We start from the raw sequence: 13,594 nt of genomic DNA on the forward strand, positions 1-13,594 counted from the left end.
GAAGCAGGGATGCTTAGGGCGGGCCTAGGCTTTGTGATTGAGCAGCGCATTCTCAGTGAGTCCGTCCGGGGCTGCAACGCCAACAAACTGCAGATCAACCTGTCAAACTAAGGCAGGATGCTGATCAGACTATGGAAGTCGCAGATTTAGGACTATTTGCTGTGCGTTTGTACCTTAATATGTTGGTGTTGGCTTTCCTCCTCCCTGGGGCAGGCAGATCTGGATCTCGTACAACCGTGCCCCCAAGAGGTCGATCACGGCGGCATGCCTTCCTTTATGGTCTGTTTGACTCTAAATGGGACCATCAGTTACTAAATGAACATCATGCTGTATGGAAGAAGACTGAAACTAGAGACTGAGACCAGAAACTCATCAGGAAACTGAACTTACTGAACTTGGTTCTAACAAATTGTTGAGCTATTTCATAACTATAATGTTAATTTTAACAGCAGCATTTATAGCTCAAACACGTTTTAGGGTGCAGTACTTCTTTAATCTCATTGTTTTAGAATCATATCATGAATCCAGCATTGTGAATTGTATTGACATAAGTTCAGTTTATCATTACGTCCATAATGAAGTCTGTTGTGCTCTTCAGTGCCCTTTCTCAAGAGGAACAAGATGATGCTCAGCTGAAGATAGAGGACATATTACAGATGGTCAGTATTACCGCCAGTTATCACCACAAAGTACTTAACAGAAGGGATTTTATTATAGATTTTAAGCACATTTTTGAATAATTTATCTCCAGAAAAGCTGTCCACTACTGCACTTCATTGTGGTAAGAATAATGTCACTATGAGGACCAGCTGAGCAGTAGCTACTGTGTGTTGTGGTGAATTCTGTCACAACCAGTTACACCGTAGGAGGATCCCCAGTATGTAGAGTGGACTGTGGTAGATCAGTGGTTCCCAACCTGGGGGTCAGGACCCACACTAGCTTCATGGGGGGGTCGCAAGGCCTTTTTGATTATAAGGCGTGCTAGAAAACTCTGTATCTCAGCATTCGGTTCATCTCTGTGAAGAAAAGTAAAAGTAAATTGTCTAATAGCAATGGTCAAGTGTCGGGGACAATAAAACACTGAATTTGTCAAAAAAGAAGCCTATTAAGTCTGTATGATTGTTAAAAACTATCAGAATACATAATTACAGACAGAGAATTATATAAAAGGTTCCCTAAACGGGAAATAATCTGCTCAAAATTCATCTAAATCGCTCATTTTACACAAACTTCCTGCAGTTACTGAGTTCACTGTTTGGGTTCATTGTACAGTTTTGAATATAGTTATGAAAATCTGCCACTTAGTCAGGCGTCATCAGTTTACTGAACTATAGAAAAGGGGTCCCTTAAGGAAAAAGGTTGGGAACCACTGCCGTAGATCTTTGATACAGCCTTTTTATAAATTCTCTACTCCAAGTTGTTTGTATGTGTTTCCAGGCGGAGAGTCCGAAGGCGGAGTGTTTTGAGTCTCTCTCTGCGATGGAGCTGGCAGAGCAGATCACACTGCTGGATCACATCGTGTTTAGGAGCATTCCCTATGAGTGAGTACTTATTAATAATTATTGAGGAAATAAATACTGTGGTCAGTTGTTGTAGCAGTGGTTCCCAAGACCCCCACTAGGGGTCGCCAAAGCTTCACAGGGCGTTGTGAGGCCTTCCTGATTTTAAGGGATGTAAGAAAAGAATATTGGCAGTTGGCCTATATCCCAGCATTTTGTTCATTTCTGTAAAAAAAACTAACAATTATATTATTATTTAAGATGTAAACTTTGAAGATCTGAACACTGAGGTTAAAAATCACATATAATGTATGTTTGTCCTTACAAACTTTATACTTGAACCACAACAAAACCACAACTTATCAGAAAAAATATATAAAAAGGTAATATTATATTTCCACTGGGTAAACACTGTTCAGCTTTGTTCTGTCTTCCTGCACACATTGTTCACATCGCTCAGAGAAACTTGCAGCACATTGCTTGAATGCGTACGTACCATTAACTGTATATAAAAGGTACGTACGCACCAGTAAAGCTGATTCTGATGACGCTGAATGTCTCTGATCCTGCAGGGAGTTCCTCGGTCAGGGCTGGATGAAGGTCGACAAGTCAGAGAGGACTCCGTACATCATGAAGACCAGCCAGCATTTCAATGACGTGAGACTAAACAGTATTATTTGTTTTTAGATTATTATCTACAGCAGTGGGCCAGTGGAATTACTCTGTGTGTACATATATATTTATAGTCTATAATAATAACTTATTTGCTTTAACCTGTGTTGACCTTGTATCGGTCTGTGCCGGCCACGAAGTTGCTTCAGTATAAACTAAACATTATTAGGCTGCATTAGTTAGCATTAGGTGTACTTAATAACGTGCTAACTGCGTCCTCTGACCACAGATGAGTAACCTGGTGGCGTCGCAGATAATGACCCACACTGACGTGGGCTCCAGGGCCAGCTCCATAGAGAAGTGGCTCGCGGTGGCTGATATCTGTCGCTGCCTCAACAACTACAACGGCGTGCTGGAGATCACTTCTGCTCTGAACCGCAGCGCCATCTTCAGGCTGAAGAAGACCTGGGCGAAAGTCTGCAAACAGGTCGGAGTCTACGGAAACGTAACGCAGTCGCTGGAGAAATGTTTGCCCAGTTTTTTCTGAATTAACGTGATACCTCCAGCGAGCTTAACCCAAATCCCTTAACAGGCCTCCAGCATCTTCCAGTGGGCCCAGGCAGGGATCTCAGCCCCCTAAGCCTGAACCAAAGCCCCTAACCCTGGCTCTCCAGTGAGCACCAGCAGGCCCCGTATACCCCTCACCCACCAGCTGAACCTGTGCAGTTTTACACACTTAGAGCTGCATCTGATATATGTTTGTGCCCCTGGTAGTCTGCTGGAGAACCGGAGGGAGGGAGGGAGGGAGGGAGCTGGGGCCCGTGCACACAGCCGAGGTGTAAACATTAGTTTTCAGTTTTTTAAAATCTTGATAATTCAGAAAAACAGAGCAAACTTTTTATTTTATGAATGAATGCATTATGTTCCTACTATTGTTTTTCCGTAGGAATCAATTTATTTAAACTATTCTCCACACAGAAGCTTTCTGATGATGTTTCTTTGTGTATTTTTTAGACAAAGGCGCTCATGGACAGGCTGCAGAAGACGGTGTCATCGGAAGGAAGGTTCAAGAATCTCAGAGAGACACTGAAAAAGTAAATACTGCAAATTACCAGAGAAAAATATAGTGGTTAAGTGTTTAAATCCAGTCCGTAAAAACTGTCTAATGTTTGTGTGTGTGTAGCTGTAACCCTCCATGTGTCCCGTACCTGGGCATGTACCTCACTGACCTGGCTTTCATTGAGGAGGGAACACCCAACTTCACAGAGGAGGGCCTGGTGAACTTCTCCAAGATGAGGATGGTAAAGATTTACTCTGTCCCTGCTCCCGTTCTTTTATCGTCCTTATTAAGCTCTCTGTTCGCTAGAGCCCTCCCCTCAACAAAAACCTTCACAAAACCAAAAACACAAGTATAAGGAATCGATTAAACCGTGTGTTTATCTGATGGTGCTAAAAAAACTGAATATCAGTACAGTTTTCTATTTAGTTGACGCACAGAGCAGCCATCTTGGATGATGCAGGCGCCGTGGTAAAAGTAACTAAGGGAATCAGGGCTTGGCGAGCAATCAGTTATTTATTTATGGTTTATTTGATTGGCACAGATACAGTCAACATAGACAGGCTGAAAACAGCTAATCATAGTGTTTAAAGTGGATGCTAATTTGCTAAAAAAAGTAAACAGAATACAAAAAACACATAAAACACAGAATTAAAGCCGTTTCAGTTGAACCAAGTCGTCTATATTAACTCTGTCCCTGCTCTCTCAGATTTCACATATTATCCGGGAGATTCGTCAGTTCCAGCAAGCACCTTACAGGATAGAGCACCAACCCAAGGTGTGTCTCTGTCTGTGACACTCCTCTGCCTTTTACCACTAAATAATTCATTCATTAAAACGTTTTTAAATGTAAGTGTCCTCTCTGTCCTCCTCCCCCCTCCAGGTGACTCAGTTCCTGCTGGATAAGACACTAGTGATGGATGAAGATACCCTCTATGAGCTCTCACTGAAGATTGAACCCAGAGTACCACCTGGCTAATTACAACTAATACACACACACACACACACACACACACACACACGATATACATATTTTCTGTCTTACAGTATCAATCACGAATTACCACAACTTGAGATTCTTTCTTAATAAAGCAGGGGTTGTTCCACAAGACGCCGCCGGTTATTGTGCTCAGGAAACTCAGGAGACAACGTGCCTTTGAATGAATATCTGATGTGTATATTTAGTAAAGCACAGTGAACTGTATAACAAACACAACTCTGCCATACGATCGTACAGTTATGACTGTAGAAACAACCATGTTAGCTCTACTATAAGGTGACCAGTTGCTGCTATCACACTGTAAATACCAAACAATCTGCCTCCGTAGTCTCGCACACCAACGTCAGATGAGTTTTACATTATTTGTACGATGATGGTCGGACTAACCTGGCTGCGGTCCCCCGGAGGCTGAAATGAGCCCTGAGGTTTGCTGTGTGGTGGTTTCCAAATTAAGTTAGGAATACACAAGCTGCAGAAACAAGCTGCTTATTCCAGTGGTTCCCAACCTGGGGGTGTGGACCCCCACTAGGGGTCGCCAAAGCTTCACGAGGGCTCTTGATTTTAACGGGTGTAAGAAAACCTTTTCACAGTTGATTCACATTAAGAAATGTAAATGTAAATGTAATATAGACAGAAAAGTTCCAGGAACAGGAAATAATCTGCTCAGAATTCATCCAAATCACTCAAGTTACACAAATTTCTTGCAATTACTGAGTTCACTGTTCGGGTTAATTGTACAGTTTTGTATATAATGTGAAATATCTATAAAATATGTCACTTAAGGGGTCGTCAGTTTAATAAATGATAGAAAAAAGGGTTGGTAACCACTGATTTACTCGACTGTTAGGGGACAGCGCTGAATGTAATGCGTCCCTGTTTTAACCCAAAGACGTCTTTTAAATGAGGTACTGTAGTAAAGTATCTTACCTTGACAGTTAATATTGATTCCAATATTCCCAAACACAATATCAATGAATCAAATGAACACAAACCAGTTTCCACACAGTGAACCTGAAGCATTTTGGAGCCTCTGGCGGGGTTCAGCTCCTGTGTACGATGTGTGTGTGTCACAAACCGCTGGAGCACAGTTACATTTAATCTACCTTAATACTGACTCATCTGTCCGTCGGTGGTTGTTGATGCTCACAGGTGACGTTGCTCCAGCTCCGTGTAGTTTTCTATCGGTCACTCTGTTAACACTAGCAGTTCATGCGGTTGCTGTAATCTTTGTAGTTTATACACATTCTGCACAAATCTGAAAATGTGCACATCGCAAATTTAAGATATTCATCTTTCTTGACAATCAGAAGAGTCTTTTTCAGTTTTATAATATTCATTTTGTACACAATAATCCAATTTCTGCTCTTTTCTCGAAAGAGAATCGGCCTGAAAGGTTTCTTACGAGCTACCGAACCCGACAGTTAAAGTGTGTCACTGTTATTATTATTAATATTATTATTATTATTATTATTATTATTATTAGTTCCTTGTCAATGTGATTATTTAATCATGTTTTAAACCTTGTGGACTGTATTAGTGGTAATATATTTGCACTATTGCTTTGTAAAGAATGTCAATAGACTCTAAACTTGACTATAGCATGATGTCCCCTGTGTTAGGTTACTGTTATCCTTCGACTGTTTCATTAGGTTCAGTTCTACGTCAGGAATCTGAAGAAAAAGGCTTCAATGCATTAGTTTATAAGACCCTTGTTTTCTTACATTACTTTGAAATTCCAGTTTTGATGTATTTTTCCATACGTTTCTCTGTGTGCTGTACAGATATTTACACACAATAAAAACAAAACATTGTGAATCATAATGTAGTATTATAAGTGTTTTTATGAGCTCAACACACATCTTTAACACATACGCATAAGACCGGAGATATACTTGTTGTTAACTACGCGTTCGTGTGACGGCTTCCTCGCGTATCCTGCGTCAGGTTGGACCGTTAACGCGATACAAATCTGTGGTTGAGAAGCAGGTCCAGCTAAAAGCTAATAAATAAGCTAATCAAGATAATACCCAGACCTTTTTCACAGCAGTCATTTTAACATGAAATAGTAGGGTAAACATAGGTGTGACCGATGATGCTAATTAAGGTTCTGTTGCATTCAGGTTAAACAGAGTTGAGGCTAAAACAGACTGTACAACCCCACATAGACCATGGATGTGCTACCACGTGTCAATTTCACGCCATTTCCTGCCTGAAATGATTAATTATAATGTAAAAAACAGCTGGAGTTCTGGAGCTCTTCAGGTATTGAGTTTACTATCTAAACATGATTTTAAGCTAATGACAATGCTAATGCTTGATTTTAGTATGAAAAAAGTAAACGGTTTGCTTTCACAGCTGAACAGGTTCAGGTTACATCTTGTTGAATGGGACTACACGCAAAGTATCATTTGTCATCTCTGCTGTGTGATGCTTCCTATCTGTGCTTGGGGCGGCATCATATACAGAGCTGAGGCACACGGTGTTTTAACCTTAACCTGAGTTTTTAACCTTTTCCAGTGAGCCAACATGCAGAATAGCTACTATTTCATGTCAAAATGTCTGCTGTGAAAAAGGTCTCTTACAGAATAAAATACAGAAACACTAGCAAGACGTTGCTAGTTGCACAGAACAAAAATTTCCAAGGGGAAACTAAACACTTATGAACACGCCCAGACACACATTTTGTTGCCATGATCTGTGGCTGATAGCTCACTGAAGTCTACAACCGATCAGTGAAATGAGTCAGAATGAGTTTTTAGTGTCCCCTTGAAGCTTTTATATATAATTAAAATTCTGATGTTTTCTTCTGTGTTCTCCAACTTCTGTATTTAGCTGTGGTGTCTGTGTTTGTTTTTATTTCTTCATTTCTATTTGTATGTTTTTTGTTAAGTCTCTGTATGAGGAGGAAGAAAGTGTGTGTGTGTGTGTGTGTGTGTGTGTGTGTGTGTCTGCAGTTGTAAATATCAAGGTCAAACTGGACAGTGACATCGGACCCCCGGTGGTCATGGTTAATCATGGCTCAGAGTGAGCGGTCTGTGCTGTTGTAGCTCATGTTGGAGGCCCTCCATTGGTTTACAAAGGTTTCTTTCTGAACTTATGATTGGCCTTCAGTTTTTAATCCCACATGAGGGGGAGGAGCCCCCCCATGAGAGGAGAGTGAAAAGCTCAGAGACCTTTGGCAAGAAGGCAGAGCAGCTTTTCTACAGGTACTGTACCTTCTTCTTCCTTTTTCTCTCGTAGAAAGGCTTCCAGTGTTTGTACGTACGTCTCAAACTGTTTGTGAAATCATTTGTAGAGTGTTTCTAAAAGAAGACCCCAGCTTGATATCATGGTTTTTTGCATGTTTTTTTGACATTTATAGTTAATCTGAGGGGGATTATCAGTGAGTGCATGCTTTAAAAGTCAAGTGTCTAACAGGAGAGGTGGATGGACGCTAGAGGAAGGGTGTGATGATGACTTTACTGTAGCTGAGCAAACAAAAGTGAGGAAAGATTAAGAGTAATTGTAACTTTATTTATGAATTTGATCTAAAAGAAATCTTTGCAGTTTTTTTTTTGCATTTTGCATGAAAACATTTATATATGTATTTTAAAAGCTTTCCTAAATTTAATTTGAAATACCTGAGGAGGTGTTAACTGTCCTTCGTCCTCTGGAGAGGGCGAGCTGCTCTTACACGTACTCCCTCAGAGTTAAAAGGTCACATTGGTCAGGGGAGAAGGAGGAGGAGGAGGAGGCTGATCCCCGGGTCTGTAGTGGTTTTGATGTAATCCCATGACCATGTGATCCAGTGTCAGTTAGCAGTGGAGGCTTTAGTAAGCCTCCCGGATGTCTATTGATTTCTAATTTTGTCTGAACTTTTCCTTCCTCCTGAGAATATTCTTGCATTCCCATCATTGCTGCTTGAACTCTCACCTGATTTTTGTCCTTACATCCGCTGATCCGTGTTCTCCACCTGCCTTTCCATCGCTCTGCCCTGCTAACGTGGCCTCACGAGGATCTGGTCTTGTGACTGGTCCAGAATGCCACTGCGTTGTCAGCCAGAGAAGTTTTGCCTGTATCTTGGCACTGAATCCTGGCAGCACAACTGCCTTCCAAAGATCTATAAATAATATTTCCAGTGACCCAACGAGCTCACAGACTTCCCCCTCCGCACAGTGAGTGGAAAAAAGAGTCAGTGAGGTAAATTCAGTAGATAAAAACCTTCTGACTTATTGGGTGAATGGATTCGGTGCAGGCGACTGATCGGCCATCTTTCTAGGATTAACAGTAGTGCTGATGTCCTCACAGCTTCCCTCTATATTAAGACACTTTCCTCCCTCTGTGAAGGACAAGCTAGAATACGACCTTCCTGTCACATTTAGGTTTTATATTTTAACATTTTAAATCCATTTAAGCAATAATGAATGCTAACGTCTGGCAACTACAGACGGATTTCTCTCTGCATTAGAGCTGTCTGCAGTCCCACTCTTTCCTTTGAGCTTAAGACGGACTTCTTTGGGTACCTGTTCATTACTGAAGCATTAGTGGACATATGAAACCTGCCATCCTGTGGGTGGGAGACTCTGTGATAATGCTAAGAGGCTAAGAGCATCTGCCACAGCCCCTCCTGCTCTAAGCTTGTTACTGTATTAAACAAAAAGGTGCATGTGAGGCGTCAAAGCGGCAGTTGTGAAGAACTGAGCACAAATGCAGATCAAACGCAGGAATTGAACATTTATAGAAGTTAAATGTGATGGAAAAAAGGCTCTGATTCCCACTTAATAAGCTCATACAGCAACTAGAAAGGCGGTCGGAGAGCACAGACTAGTGACTAATAAGTCACTCTGAGCTTCTTTTCTTTTCTGCTGTACAGGGCTGTTTTCTCCTCCCTGATATGTTGTCCTCATGGATTGTACATCATTTCATTCAATAAAAGAGAAAAAACACTCTACCAGATAGCAAGCTGTCAGTCAGCAAGTTAGGTGGCTTCATTGTGTCTCAGGTTGATGCCATTGTTTCATTCAAATCCCAATATTGACGAAAAATGTCCCATTGGATGGAAAGCCCATATCCAACAGTCCGTTATCCCAGAAACCATTTTTCTACTGTAGGACAATTTATTCTCCCACAGACACAGGAGCTAACTTTCACTATAGTTAGGTAGTTAATTTGGGAATGAGACTCAACAATCAGCTATCTTTTTTGGCTTTAATTGGTTGTTTCTGTTCGGCCCAGTGGATTCTTGTAAATCCCATCAGGAGCACCAGGATGAGCCAGAGGAACCAGATTATCTGTCTCATGTTCTACTGTCAGGATATAGTGAAGGATTCATTCAAGTGTATTCTGTGTGTTTAACATCATCAACGCGACTAAAACTGTCTTTTCTCCTCCTCTCCAGCTCTTTTGCTTCTGACAGAGATTTACAAACTAGCAGAAAGATGGCGAGCTCTTTCAGGCGTCTGATCTCCGGCCGCAACACGGCTGTGCTGTTGGCCAGTCTGGGTGCAGGAACGATGGCGACCGGCTTCTTGTTGAGCGAAAACGGCTCCCTGGCTGCTGAGATGAAGAAGAAGCTCTATCCTCCCAGGTAAGACATCAATCAATTCAGATCCGTTACCTAAACGTACCACAAAGAGACCATCAGAGAGAATATTGGCTATTTCTATATGGTTATTCTTAATGTCTGCCAGCGGGTCGGATTCCCCTTCAAATCAATGAAACTTCGCAGCCACTGTAGTTTCTCCTACACATTTCACATTCCCAAATCGTCAAATGCAGACGCAAGGGGTGTTCAGTTTGTTGCAATCTGCAGCTTCACCACTAGGTGCCACTAAATCCTACACACTGTCCTTTAAGAAGCATAATAAGAATACTTTATCCTTCAGATTAGGCTGCAACTAAGGATTATTTTCATTATCATTTTCTCGATTAATCGAATAGTTATTTGATCTGTAAAATGTTTTCCTAAAGCTCAAGGTGACCCTCAAATGTCTTTTTGTGTGCACAAGATATTCAGTTTACTGTCGTAGAGGAATAAATACACCAGAAAATATTCACTTTTTCTTGGAAAATTACCCAAATAGTTGCCCATTAACTTCATAGTTGACAACTAATCGATTGACTAATTGCTTTTGACTAAGCTTTACTTCAGTTTATCACAAACATTCACATTCAAAATCACAAAATTTGAAGATACATGAAATATTGTAATGTGAAAAGTAAGAGACAGTCAAGTGAAGTATATTAAATTCTGAATTCATGAAGAATAAGGAAGGAATATGTAGAATGTGGAAAGAGGTCCTTTCTCAGCATTTATTGTAAGTGCAGTGGATGGATGACCTTGATGAGTCAATGAACGGTCCAAGCTCTATAATTATCTTCCTCACCAACACAGGAACCGACTACGTGCTCCACATCACTGCCACATTTCAGAAGAATGACTCATTGCTTTGTGTTTCCACCGACAGGAGACACGAGTGCAGGAGCTGGGACACTCTGTGAGCCCAACAGACAGAAAGTGTACAGCTTTAATGAGTTAGTGAACCTCTGAGAGTATGAAAGAGCACAAGAGGTCATGGCAGCCACATTGCCACTGTCTGACGCTCTCGGGTTTCATCTGCGTTACCTTTGACTCACTCTCTCTCACCTTCTCGTCTTTACTACTACCTCCCTTTAAATTTAAGCAGAGTAACGACCAGTGACTCTGGATGTGTCCCAAAAACGTGGTTTTAATTTCTTTTCCTTTCAATGATAAACAATGATAATGATAAAGAGGAATAAAATCCACAAAAACAAGTAACTTTTTACCATTTTGGAAAAATATAGTTGTTTCTACTTTGTGACCACACCCAGCAACCCCAGTTCTTCCTCTCCCGCAGCTCCGACTTCCCCGACCTGAGGAAACACAACAACTGCATGGCCTCGTGTCTGACTCCAGCCATTTATGCCAAACTGAGGGACAAGCTCACCCCCAACAACTGGACCCTGGACCAGTGCATCCAGACAGGAGTCGACAACCCCGGGCATCCTTTCATCAAGACCGTGGGCTGTGTGGCTGGTGATGAGGAGAGCTACGAGGTAAGAGGGGACCCAGTTTGTTTCTTTATGTTTCTCTTTTCTATCTCTTTTACTGTTTCAGTTTTATTTACTTTATATTGAAGTATCCTTTAACTGCCAGAATCCAGATAAGAGAAGATCTGAGTTTTTAAAAATGGAAATTTTTAGATTTCTCTCAAATGAAAAAAAAGATGGTTTATAATTAGAAAATTTTGATTTGTGGATGTGGAATTCTGCAAGAAGGCGGCTCATAGTGACATAATACTGGTCCTTCACACTGGTCTTTAACACTGCGCCTTCTGTTCCCTGCAGGTCTTTGCTGAACTCTTTGACCCCGTCATCAAGGACAGGCACAACGGCTACGACCCCAGAACCATGACACACCCCACTGACCTGGATGCCTCCAAGGTCTCTACACCCTAACACCCCACCGCTGCAAGACCCCTCCACCATCTGCTGCTGCTTCATGTATAAACCAATATGTTCTCTCTGTCTCTGTATCTTCCTCCTCCTCTTCCTTTTCCTCCAGATAACAAACGCCATGTTTGATGACAAGTACGTCCTGTCATCCCGTGTCCGTACCGGCCGCAGCATCCGTGGCCTGAGCCTCCCCCCGGCCTGTTCGAGGGCCGAGCGCCGTGAGGTGGAGCGGGTGGTGGTGACGGCCCTGGCCGGCCTGAAGGGAGACCTGGCCGGACGCTACTACAGCCTGGGAGACATGACCGAGAAGGAGCAGCAGCAGCTCATTGACGTGAGTTTCATTCGGCCTGTGTGCTTGACCCCACTGGTATCCAATCAGTAGGTCAGTGGTTCCCACCATTTTTGTCTTGAGATGCCAAAAAGATCAAGTTTATTCACACTGTTCAATAATGTCTCCTGCATATTACTTTAGAAGCTTATTAGCCTCACACTTTATTTCTGACCTGCTGCGACTGAGAAAGCTGAGTGAGGACAGCAAACGTCGAAGGGTCGACAATGAAAACAGGCGATTCAATAAAAAATTAACAATTAATTTGACTTTATTTACTAATCCTAAACCTTTAGTTTAATATGACAAATGACAATAGCTGTATATAAAGTTGCTAATATCAGGTAGCTTCAGTGCAGCGTTCTCTAAGTTGTCTTATTCTGCCACATCAACAGTCTTAATGTTTATTTATTGAATTATTTATTCATAAGTTCCCTTTATTTCCTAAAACATTTCCTAACATTAACAGTATTCATTTCCAGCAAATGATCACTTTATTTTGTTTCAACCAATCTGACAGCATCCAATCAAGTTGCAGCGCCAGTTGGAAGAAATTATACCAAAGATTTTGTTTGTGTACAAAAACTACGTGTCAGTAACGTTATGACTTGTTTAGGACTCAAAAATGTAGAACCTGGACTTGGTCCCACCTACTAATGAGTGACCAACCCGTGCACACACTCCACTATAGACGAGGACCTGCAGAGGTAATGCAGGCTGACTTTCATTGATCTCTCTGTTGTGACTATTTCACGCTGCGCCACATAAGGATCACTTCCTGTTTGACAAGCCTGTGTCTCCGTTACTCACCTCGGCCTTCATGGCCCGAGACTGGCCCGACTCCAGGGGGATCTGGTAAGGCCAACGCAGTTCAGTGAGATCCCGTCACAATGCTGTTATTGTGCAAGTGATGAAAGACCAACATAATCAGTCAGTGTAGTTCACAGCTAATGGATTTTAGTTTCGAAATTAGAAAACAAAAATCAACTACAGTTTATGAACAGGGGAACAAAAAACAGTAGGAGTCATTTTCCCTTTTTATTTACAAAACAAAAAAAAAGAAAACAGGTTGTTTTCTCATTTCTTGTTCCCGAATTTATAAATGGTAGTTGGAAAAAAACTAAAATCCGTTGGCCGCAAAGTACACTGACCACATTCCCCTCTCCTAGTCTAGAGTCCCGGTCTGTGAAGTCCTCCATAACCTCTCTCCTCTCCACTAAAGGAATATGCAGTAGTTTCTTCCTTACATTAGTAAAGCTTCTACTCCTCTTTGACCTCCTTCCACCTCTCTTTTCTTCCCTGAACCCCTCCCTCCCACCTTCAGGACCACTTCTTGTTTGACAAGCCCGTCTCTCCGTTGTTGACATGTGCCTTTATGGCCAGAGACTGGCCAGACGCCAGGGGTATCTGGTAGGGTCCATTCAGCTCTCCTGCATGTCTGCTGTGTGACCATTTAGACTTCCAACCCTGATCAATGATAGAGTTAAAGTCCCCCTCCAGGCAGAAGTCTTCTTGTTCCCACAGTGTGTGTTTGAATGATGTCTGTGCAGTCTGACACTAGAAGGATGTTTTGGTTTTAGTTTGGATTCTGGTCCAGTATGAAACTTATACCAGTACACAAACACTGAGAATGGACTTTACAG

General features: G+C 41.9%; 2 protein-coding genes across 2 annotated transcripts in view; both read left to right on the plus strand.

Moving 5' to 3' along the window:
* Nucleotides 1-5,964, plus strand: part of rasgrf2a (Ras protein-specific guanine nucleotide-releasing factor 2a) — a 39,186-nt gene extending 33,222 nt beyond the window's left edge. Inside the window, exons 21-28 of the mRNA XM_035668359.1 lie at nt 553-659; nt 1,438-1,541; nt 2,072-2,156; nt 2,401-2,598; nt 3,126-3,205; nt 3,295-3,412; nt 3,878-3,946; nt 4,052-5,964. Of these exons, the coding sequence (XP_035524252.1) occupies nt 553-659; nt 1,438-1,541; nt 2,072-2,156; nt 2,401-2,598; nt 3,126-3,205; nt 3,295-3,412; nt 3,878-3,946; nt 4,052-4,147 (857 nt within the window). The 3' untranslated portion in view covers nt 4,148-5,964. The remainder of the gene's footprint in view (nt 1-552; nt 660-1,437; nt 1,542-2,071; nt 2,157-2,400; nt 2,599-3,125; nt 3,206-3,294; nt 3,413-3,877; nt 3,947-4,051) is intronic.
* Nucleotides 5,965-7,226: 1,262 nt separating this feature from the next.
* Nucleotides 7,227-13,594, plus strand: part of ckmt2a (creatine kinase, mitochondrial 2a (sarcomeric)) — an 8,761-nt gene continuing 2,393 nt past the window's right edge. The window contains exons 1-6 of the mRNA XM_035667570.1: nt 7,227-7,374; nt 9,546-9,734; nt 11,026-11,224; nt 11,516-11,611; nt 11,733-11,954; nt 13,276-13,361. Coding sequence (XP_035523463.1) covers nt 7,265-7,374; nt 9,546-9,734; nt 11,026-11,224; nt 11,516-11,611; nt 11,733-11,954; nt 13,276-13,361 — 902 coding nt within the window. The 5' untranslated portion in view covers nt 7,227-7,264. The remainder of the gene's footprint in view (nt 7,375-9,545; nt 9,735-11,025; nt 11,225-11,515; nt 11,612-11,732; nt 11,955-13,275; nt 13,362-13,594) is intronic.

This window comes from Morone saxatilis, unplaced genomic scaffold, assembly GCF_004916995.1.
Source record: "Morone saxatilis isolate NCDOM2014 unplaced genomic scaffold, NCSU_SB_2.0 Contig21, whole genome shotgun sequence".
Taxonomy (NCBI): Eukaryota; Metazoa; Chordata; class Actinopteri; family Moronidae; genus Morone; species Morone saxatilis.